Source organism: Nelumbo lutea, chromosome 4 (assembly GCF_056320005.1).
Source record: "Nelumbo lutea isolate HS-2025 chromosome 4, American lotus-T2T, whole genome shotgun sequence".
Taxonomy (NCBI): Eukaryota; Viridiplantae; Streptophyta; class Magnoliopsida; order Proteales; family Nelumbonaceae; genus Nelumbo; species Nelumbo lutea.
Window position 1 is genome coordinate 35,599,864 of NC_142687.1, and position 10,555 is coordinate 35,610,418.

Genomic DNA, 10,555 nt, shown 5'->3' on the forward strand with positions numbered 1-10,555 from the left:
ATAATTGTGTCATTTACTAATACACCCCTCTTCTTTACCATATCAACTATAACACCCCCTGTAGTTTGTGAATTACTAAGACACCTTCTTAGTTTGCACCTTTTTTACTTACTATTCATTCTCTTTAACGGATGTGTAAATCGATTCTTTTAACCTTGTCGTCTGTTAAACTGAACAAATAAAATTTCTATTTTAACCCATTTGAATATAGAGCGATTGTGGATCAAGGTTTTAAAAACCGACCTGGAACCAGAACCGTTTAGCCACTAGTTTTCGGGTTGGTGATTTGACTGTCCAATTCAAACAAATGGTCCGTTCCAATGAAAAATAAAAAGTAATTAAAGAACGGCCAAAAAATCATTGAACAGGTTAAGGGTTTGATCACCTGAATCAACGGGTTACTGACCAATTTTATGGTTATTGTCCAGGGACTGAATTTAGGGTAAAATTGCCTGCATGATTCTTGAACCGAACGATCCAACCGTCTGGGTCAACGATGGTTCAAAAACAGTGGTGTAGACAACACCCATTCTACTATTTGAGTTAATCGTTGTCTATGACTGACAATTACAAGAGAGATGCAGAAAATGGAGATAATCAGAATCTTTGTTGTCTCTTTGCATCTTAGGTGACCATTACAGAGTTTCAGATAATCAGAATCTTTCTTCTCTTTGCATCTTAGGTGACCATTACAGGTTGCAGACCAGAGTGATGACGTTCTACAATATTCACCGTGTCTCTTTACAGAGGAGTTGGGGGGGTGAGGGGAATGGGGATGATCAGGATGGGGGCGTTCTGTAATACAAAATGGCAAAAGTTTGAAATTGTAAAAAATGGAAAAAATTAGGAGTTGCAGATTATGGAGATAGCAGTCCATTAACAGGAGATACCGGGTATGTTTTAAGAAAAATGCCATCACATCAACCTACTTAGAAGTTAACATTTATTGTGCATGAGATCGTTGTTTCATTTCAATATTTATCAAATAAACATTAAAAAACAGAAATGCTTGGATTATGCATGAAACGTTGGAAAAACTTTAAATTCTGGTTCTTCCCAATGGCCAACGTTTATTGAAATGCAATGGTGTACTTGAAATGCTCAACCAAACAACAAAAAACGTTTAAAGTGACATTTTTCAATAAAGCATTTATCTAAGAAACATCACATCTATAAACGCCATGCAACCAAACACAAAAATCATCTCTACAATCTTTGCTCTCTTTGCTGTCTCATTCATGATAAGGACATTGTGTGGGGTAACTCTGAAACCAGTTCCCTCCCTTTTCTGTTTTATTCACCATGCTGATTCATCTCACAAGAGGTGTTGGTTGCAGAAACAAACAAAGCCACTCGAACTAGAAGAACTTTCTTAGACAAAATACGCATCTTACCATTTCCAAGTTGGATCAGACCATCAAAGTAAAATGATGAATTCTTATGGGCTCCTTGCTCAACATATGAGCCAAAAAGTACAAAGGTTCCCACTCCCAGGGACTGTGACCTTCCCCTATTCAGAAACAAGGCAACTGCATCTCATCTTTGTCCTAATTCCATCTCAACTTTATTCCACAAAGAGACCTCATCAGGACTAAATATGCATCTATGCCGTGTAGCTTCATAGACTGCACGAAGAGAATTTGGCAAGGGCTTCACATTCTCACCACCGTTCGACAGAAAACCGGATTCACTCAGTGCAAGGCCCATTCAAACACCTTTTATAACCTTGCATAGGGAATATCTCCCCATGAAATAAAGCACAGAAGTGCGGAGGATGTTCCCAATGCAAGGCTGTAAAGGCTATTCGAATACCGTTTGAGTGGGTCTTGCACTGAGTGAAGCCAATCTCGTTTGACAGTCTTTAACGTTTAACAGGGGCAGAGCCAGGGGTGGCAAAGGGGGGCTATGCCTTGAAAATCCCTACAATACCCATTTTAACCTTACCTATATTTTGGTCCCCCTACCTATATTTACTAACTTTTGGCCCCATCCATGTTTATTACCTTTTGGTCCCCTCTCAAAAGAAAACCCTAGCTCGGCCCCTGATGTTTAAAGTCACAAGCAATGTTCAAAATATCGACCATCCTATATTAAGACTCATTTCTCTTTTTTTTTTTAGTTTTTTTTTTTTTCAATTTAGTTTAAGGGGGCTGATTTAAGGCCTGTTTACCCCTTGAACCATAATCTGACCCAAAACACCCACTGTAGGAATGTATCGAAAAGCCCATAATATGATACATATTGGCCGATATAGCCCAATACGTATCAAAACTTCGAACCTTGGTCACAAAGATCTTAAAAGAGCCAACCTCTCCATTTCCCTGTGATAAAACAAGGGAGACACGGCCACTTTTCATGGTATGTATTAGAAAATGAAACAGAAAGCAAAAAATTGATCTACTTGTGTCGCAAGTCGCAATATTAAAATTGCAGATTGATGAGGTTAAAACTTCGGTTTGTTGATGGAAATATGAAATATTTCCCTTTACCCCTCAATTTGAAACATGCACGAGTCAAAAAATTTTCGGGGTCATTTAAATTTTAAAACACCCTCCATTACTATTTTGCGAGTCACATGCCGTTCACTGATGTAAGCTAGGAATTTGGATTCAGTTCCGTGCGAACATCTCCATACTTGTATCTTTTTATTCATGGGGAGATATTACTAATACACAGCTGCAAGGACAATTTTGTAAGGATCAAATCCGAATTCAATTTATAGATGAATCTTGACGGATAAAACATTAAAGTAAAACTGATGCAAATGGTGTTTTAGTTAATATGGTAAAGTACAGAGGTGTCAATTTTTTTGAAAATAACTTGGTTCAATCAAATTTCACCTCAAGGAAGGACTCTTTAGTTGGCAAACCAGATGGGGTTTTATGAGGATATAAAGAAAAACCAAGGTTTAGGAGTGAAAGAGAGGTGAATGTTTATTGAGGAGAGAATTTGGGAAGGGGAATGTCTCCAACCCAAGGAAAGGTGGCAGATGGTAGACTGTGAATGAGAGGAGAGAATTTTGTTCTTATTGGTTGTAAATAAGTTGGTGGGACGCACAAGTTACCTTTTTATTCCTAATTGGTAGTTGGAAACAATTTTTCTTGTTTTAATTAAACTCAAGAATTCAACAGAGTTTTGAGGGGTCTTGAAGCATAAAGAAAGAGAAAAGTGTGACATGGAAAAAGTCGTCCTAGTAAGAATCTCGCAATCATCACTAATGCAATATTTTACTATCTCATTGCAGATAGAGATTTTTATTTTAATTCTGGGTTCCTAACTGTTTTTAACTAAGTAAATATGACACAGTCTAACCAAATTTCCTAGCTCCAGTTTCATAGGCTCTATGCTTTTTGAGACTTCAATGCTGCTCCAGTATCCAACACAGTACGGCCAACACAGATGAAAACACAAATCCTTATCCTTTTGTACTAGTGATCTCAAATCTGCACAAGGAAATAACAAAAAGAGCATCACACATCTATTGGCACCAAGATACACAAATCAAGGAGCATCTTGCACTAAAAATCCTGTTCTAGCTAAGAGAAATGCATGCTAATAAGCCTCTCAAGTTCTGTTTAAGGACTAATCAAGTGCTAATCTGTACAAAGAAAGTCAATAGCATAGTTTTTTCCACCCCTACTAGAAATTTAACAACCCTTAGTCCCTGAGCATCTTTTTAACCCATTCGTCTTTGTAGCCTATTTCAGCCCTTCTTGACCCCTGTTTCTGATGGAATCTACAGAATGTACAATTATCAAAGAAAGAATAGCATCAAGCAGAAAATTTGATAAACTTCAACCACAGAAAGCAGGGAAGGTTCCCAGTCCCGCAATTTGAATACAAGCTTTTGATACTAAAAAGAAATAATAAATAACATTAAGAGTAGGCTGATACAACCTACATTCATAAACATCATTTCAATGGGTAGGAATTTAACTTCTGATCTTCCAAACACTCAGAGGTCAGAAACCCAGACGATTCGGGCACACAGGTTATATCAGCATCATTTAGGAGACGATAATATAGCCCTGCCTCGCTACAGTTTTTAGTTCACAAATGGTATGGTCATGGTTTCAAAGGGTATTCTAAATACCCATAATGGCAGAACCAGAATATGCAGCCCATTCCAACCACTCAAAACACACATATAGTGAACAAAAACAAAACACTTGGAAGCAAATGAGCAAAATGAAAAACTTGAAATTTGTAGTACTAGAGAAAGTGAAAAGTTAAAGATGTATGATAAGTTGATCTGCAATATCTACAGGAAGCAGCACTTGTATGTTATAACAAAATATTCTGATTACTCAGGCAATCAGTTTATGTGATCTCAATTGTTGAGCTTCTATTAAGAACTTCAAGTCATACAAACAAAAATCTTTTACCAGATCCATGACTTTAAAGTCTTCTTAGCTAAAAAAATGGCAAAGATATCCTATTGTTAACTTCAACCCATTTTATGGAAAATAGTATTTCAAGATTGAAATATTGGAAGATTTTCTTGTCTTTCTATATGCATGGTATGGAGAGAAAAAAAAAAGTTTTCTCCCTCTCTCAACCATGTTTTCTCTTCTTTTCTTTCTTATGCCCTCTACTTCAGCAGCTGTATGGAGATCTGAGATCACAAGATTCTAGATAAGTATTTGTTAAATTGAAATCAAGATGTTCTAGTCAAGGAAAATTTGTTCTTCTCAGAATCTTAAACAATAAATCATGAATTAATAACAATAGAATTGGTTTCCTTTTCCTGTCCCTCTTTTTCAACCCACCTCAAACTCATGCAACTTCAAACCACTGCCTTTGCCAACCGCCACTAAAATCCTTGAACTTGATATGGTTACATGGCTATCAAAAAGAGCACACTTCACATCACATGGATTTATCTTGCTATCCAATTAGGTTCCCTAACAAATAAATAGGATGGAAAAAAGATCTAGTACTACAAATTCTGCAACTTTCAAAGATGCTGATATATTGTTAACGTAGCCTCAAAAATTGCACAAGTGCCTGGTTCAGCTAATGGAAACACAGAGGGGTTAACTATCTAAGTCCTTATGGCTGTGTTTGTACCTTTTGTCTCATTTGCACTCACTGGAAGTGCAATTTTTTTAATAGGAAACAGTAACTTTCATTAAATTAAATAAGAGAGTGCACAGGTCCAGTCCCCAAATTAAGGGAATCTGACCCCAAAAAAGATTTCATTATTACAATTCAGCCCAAAAGAATTCTCCCCTGTTTATACCTTGTTTGGCTAGTGTATCAACCAAACATTAGCTGACCTTCTAATCCATCTAAAAAATACACTAAGCTTTCTCGATAGGCATCTGATCTCTCTCATGGACTGCCTGTGAGCCCAGATCCCCATACTACTTGGTATCCACCCTATCGCCAATTTCAAGTCCCCTTCCACTTCATTCTGTTGGAAGCCCAATTCTTTTGCCAAACTCAAGTTCTCAACCCATGAAGGATGACTAGAACTTCAGCTCTTAGAGAATCACCCACTCCTATAGACCAAGAATATACCACCACAACCCTTCTCCATCTATGCCAGAAGGCCCAAGATTACCAATTGAACTACCACCGACGACATGCTGATGGGGTCCACTTCTCCTAAATAATAGACTTTGAGGATGAGGAAGTCGCCACTGCATTACAATTCCTTGCAATATCATCACAAGAGAATTCCCTGAACAACTCCAGTGCAAATTTTGTATCCCAAAAGCTGATGCAGAATTTGCAGTACCTCCCTAGTCCCTCCTACATAGTTCTCTCTTATATAAAGTGGAGACCCCATTTTACTCCTCACAAACAACTGAGACAACGTCAAATCTGAAGCAAAAGTAAACCAGAATTTACACCGCGCATTTGCAAACCCATGCATTTACACCAGTTCAAATACAATTTGAACTGCAAATAAACCAAGCCTATGTTTCCTTAGATAGCAAAATAGTATGAAGTCCAAAATGGGTAGTTGAGACTTAACATAGATAAAGAAAATAACTTCCGGTTAAGGAGCCTGTTTGAGGATTGTCTTATAAGTCCCCCTCTCCCTCCCTCCCGACAAAAGCACACTCTGCACTATTTAATACTCCATCTTGCCTTAGGATTCACCCCAAGAGGGTGTATCATGTAGAATCTGACCCCTTTCTCAGTTTGCTGGAATTTGTGGAACAGAACAACTGTATGTTTTGAAAATATGTCAAGAATTGAGTGGCTGCAGGTTTGTCAGGATTCCATCCTAAAAGATTTCCATGGTTAGAAATAGAATAGTTTGTTTAATAGGGGGGAGCAAATCATTTTTGTTCTATTTTTGACATATAAAGCTTTTTGTATACCAGCAAATGCCCACATACTTTGCACATGGCAATTTTAGAGATGATAATGATGATGATAGCAATAATATGTGCCCAACTTTTTCTACAGTTTTTTTTTTATGTTTTATCATTTATGTGTATAAAAATAATTCTTGTTCATCACACTTAATTATTGTTTAATATGATGAATATATGATATTAGAGATTTGCTTAAATCATCATCATCATCCAAGCCTTATCCCAACCATATGGAGTCAGCAACATAAGCCTTGTTTTGCCATTCTATTTTTTTTTTAATCATATAATATTAGAGATGTGCTTAAATGTTTTCTACAAAATTTCTACATTTTTCATGTTTTTCTGTTTTTATCTTTTATTTTAATTTATATTATTCAATTATGACATCAAGGGTTCACACATTTGACCTGAAAGGTTGAACTATTGATCCACCACAAAATAGGAAAACAATTTCATTTTTAGGTCAGTTTTAAATTTTGTATTTCATTTTCATCATTAATAAAATTAACTATTGTTTATCACACTCTTTAAAATGGTTAATATGAAATATTAGAGATGTGTCCAAAATTTTCTACAATTTCTTAAACTTTATTATTTAACTGTGACATCATGGACTGACATATTTGACCCTGATGGTTGAATAACTATTTCCGCTTGGACGAAAGAAGGTTTCATTTTTGGGCCAGCTTTTAAAAACATGGATTTAGTATTGTTAAATGTACCGGATATAGATCTAATTAGTAGAATTTATTGGTAAGAAAAAATACCTTATATGTAGGATTCAATGAAAGAGAATGGGAATTAATACCATAAATATAAGAATTGAGAGGGAATTGAATGAGGTGAAAGTAGTACTTCAAATTACAATGACTGCCCTTACAATTAAAAAGGGACCAAATTCAAAAATAGCGGTATTTCAGTCAAGAAGAAAAATTCCACAAACTCATTCTTACTTTTAATGGTACCATGTACATCCTGTATATGGTATTTAACTCATTAAACATGTAAAAGTTTGTATTTCAATCTTTTAGAATGCTTTCCCAAATATCTAACTATCAATAAATGCAACATGTTTTATTATATAAAAAACAGCACACTCCCCATCTGTGGGTGCATAATTATTTACATACTCAATGTAATCTGAACACTAAGGGTTATAACTTCTGAAACCACAAAATATGGTCAGTTACTCAAATATCTCTCTTTTTCACCTATATAAAACCCGTGCAACTCCCAACATTACTTTGGCTTTATTACACGGACACTAAAGATACACTTTTCACATCATGCAATTTTTTTTGAAGATGTTGACACCATAGCTAGCACAAAGTAAAGAAACTTTACAGGTATCTGGTCAAACTTTGGGCTCTGGAAAAATTGAGCAGCCTCACTCCAACATTCTTCTCTAGTTTTCAGATACTAAAAGCATTGGAAGCCTAAAATGGATAGTTGAGAACTTGATTTAGGCAATGTGGAAAAGCCAATAAATCTTGATTAAACGGACTAGTTGAGTGGCATGCATGGTTTAAAGTATCGATACGATACACCCCGTATTGGGTGTATCGTATCGTATCTTTTGAAAAAGATACGGTCCGAAGGCGTTTCGGGCCCCTAACTTTTTTTAATAATAAAAAACACGTTTTAAGCTTCCCAAAAAACCAAACCTTGAAAAAAACTTTAAAAAAAATTGGTGTTCCGGCCGTTTCTAAGTACCGATACGATACGGCCGAAATGCGTATTGTATCGATACTTTGAACCTTGGGGGCATGTGCAAGAGGGGAGAGAGAAAGATGAAAAGAATGGAAAGAGGAAAAATGAACGGACTAAGTTTTGGGATGCTTACGTCTTGACACGAGGCCAAGGCAAGAGCAAAATTCACGGAACAATAGGATTTGACACATTGAAATGATGTAGCCATTCTCGTTGAGATGGCATAAAAGAATTCTCTCATATGGATTTAGACAGATTTATACTCATTAAAAAAAAAAACATTAGACAGACTTGTATCATCTTTAGAACTTTTCCTGCATTTCAAGAGCATCTATCAAACATCAGATGGATGCATTTACAAATAAAGGTAAGTAATAAGTATATAGGAGAGAGAGAGAGAGAGAGAGAGAGAGAGTATTCAAATATTCAACCAATAAAAATAGTTTCACAATCTGGTGTTTTAAATTCCAAGAGAAGTTTCGGAAACTTTGAGATTTTTTTTCATTTCTAGTTTGACCAGAATGAGATATATGAAGGATAAAATGCAACACCTTCGATTCAGTTTTAGAGTAATACAAAGAAAAAAGGAAGAAGAGGAACAAGAATGGAGAGGAGACAAGAAGGGTAGATATCAAATAGGGAAAGGAGAAAAACAAGGAAAAGGAATTTAATATAAACAGAAAAGAAATAATTTCTTATTTAAGGTTTTTTACTTCACCAGATTTGTTCATTATTTCTACCATCTCAGTCATGGGTTCAACTATGACACCGGAAAAACTTATACCCAATCAACCGGTACCATAAAGTGGTAACCAATCAGGTGGTTTTCATCAAAATTCACGGGGGTTTGGTTGATCAAAGCTATTCCGGTATCATACCTTTCTGGCATCATAGATCCCCCACCCCCCCTCCCCCCCGGCCCCGGGTCATAGGTACTATTCCAAATGCAACTGATATTTTTCCCAACATGGATTTAAAATCTATGAGACTAACACTCCACTGAATCTAGAACTTGACAACCAACACACAGGTAGGATAAAGTGTAGAACTCAATGTCCATAAAACAAGTCGACAGCACGGCCTCGTCACTAAATACTCTGAAGTAAGATGAATCCGTTCTTTCCTTGACTATCCTTTTGGCCCTTATTTAGCACAATTATGACGTAAACGATGATGGTCTTGATTTCCAACAATGTCAATTAAATAGGAATAAACCACACGCAAAACTCGTAAACAATCAACGCAAAGTAATCAAAGGTTCAATCTTACAGAAGCACATTGGATTCAATCTCAGAGAAGCACACTAAATCAAAATTGCTAATAAAGCGTTTACAACGAATAAAGAAGCTTAGAAACTGAAAAAGAGCAATGATCCCGGCGATCACAATCAGAAAGGCACAACCTTTAGTACTACTGAAAAGGAAAAACAACAGTAACTGCAGAATTAAGGATAACCTAATACTACATGACTCACCAACTGTTAAACCAAATCAGTTGGTCTTCGGATCAGGCATCGGGAACAACCCAGCGTTGGCAGACCCTCTGGGGGGCGAAAACCCTAGAAACTTCTGCAAATTGGTCCTGATACTAATCGAGCATAAGAAATACAGAAACGCCATCGAACAATCAGTTGGGTCATTGCCAGGCAAACCCCGGTGGCTCATCTTCTGAACAAAACCAGCCGGAGAGAAGGGCAACTTGGCGACAGGTTTCCCTTCGAAGAGAGAATTCAACAACCCAAAGACAACGAAGAGGACGAGAGCAACGACGGCACCGGACTTGAATTTGGAGAGGGAGAGATCACGGCTGGATTCCTTTAGACTTGTCTCTACTCGATCGATCTTCTTGGTCTTGGATTTCTTGTTGGGTCCCTTGTTTTCGCCGGTCTTCATGGTCTCGAGCTTCTTGGAGGCTTTGTCGATCGATGAACGGAGTGACTTGTAGGAGGAGGTGCGGTAGATTAGAAGCCATGAAATGCCTTCGCACAGAAAAGCTGTGCAGATTGAGATGCCTACGACCACAAGACTGTCCGAGTACTTGAAGGAAGATAGAATTGACGCCATTGAAGAATTCACCAGGACAAAGAAGACGGAGAAGAGAAGGTGGTAAATACAGAACACAAAAACACACTCTCTTCTCTCCCTCTCCCTCTCTCTATCGTTCGTCAGTTTCCCTTGTCGCTTTGTCTGTCGCTCCGTCCTCTTTCGTTACCCACGAGGTCGAATATGTTGCTGCGATCTATTGCCACCAAATCACCCACCAAAGGCGCAGAGGAGGGTGGGCTGCACCTACACACTTAACGGTGTACTTTAGCGGATGGTGAATATATAGCGCGTTGTATGTGCAGCGCATGAGTCATGCTGCTAAACGCTCGCTAACAGCTTCCTCTTCTCTCCTTGGGCACGTCAACATGTCAATTGGTCAATCAGAAAAGTTGCATGAAGTGATTGTCTGCTGGTGGTTCATTATTGGAATTGCACTCAAAATTAACATCTAGAGATGGTTTATCCAAT

The 10,555-nt window shown here is 37.3% G+C and overlaps 1 protein-coding gene across 1 annotated transcript; it reads right to left on the reverse strand.

The window, feature by feature from the left end:
- Positions 1-3,188: 3,188 nt before the first annotated feature.
- On the reverse strand, positions 3,189-10,334 carry LOC148855181 (uncharacterized). Its single transcript, XM_088982833.1, has 2 exons — positions 9,517-10,334; positions 3,189-3,443 (listed from the first exon to the last, which is right to left on the reverse strand). The coding sequence occupies exon 1, from the start codon at positions 10,103-10,105 to the stop codon at positions 9,533-9,535; it is 573 nt and encodes a 190-aa protein (XP_088838959.1). The 5' UTR covers positions 10,106-10,334; the 3' UTR covers positions 3,189-3,443; positions 9,517-9,532.
- Between the last annotated feature and the right edge of the window lie 221 nt (positions 10,335-10,555).

Excerpts from the sequence above, each read along its gene's own strand:
- LOC148855181 (XM_088982833.1), bottom strand. The coding sequence starts at position 10,105 with ATGGCGTCAATTCTATCTTCCTTCAAGTACTCGGACAGTCTTGTGGTC.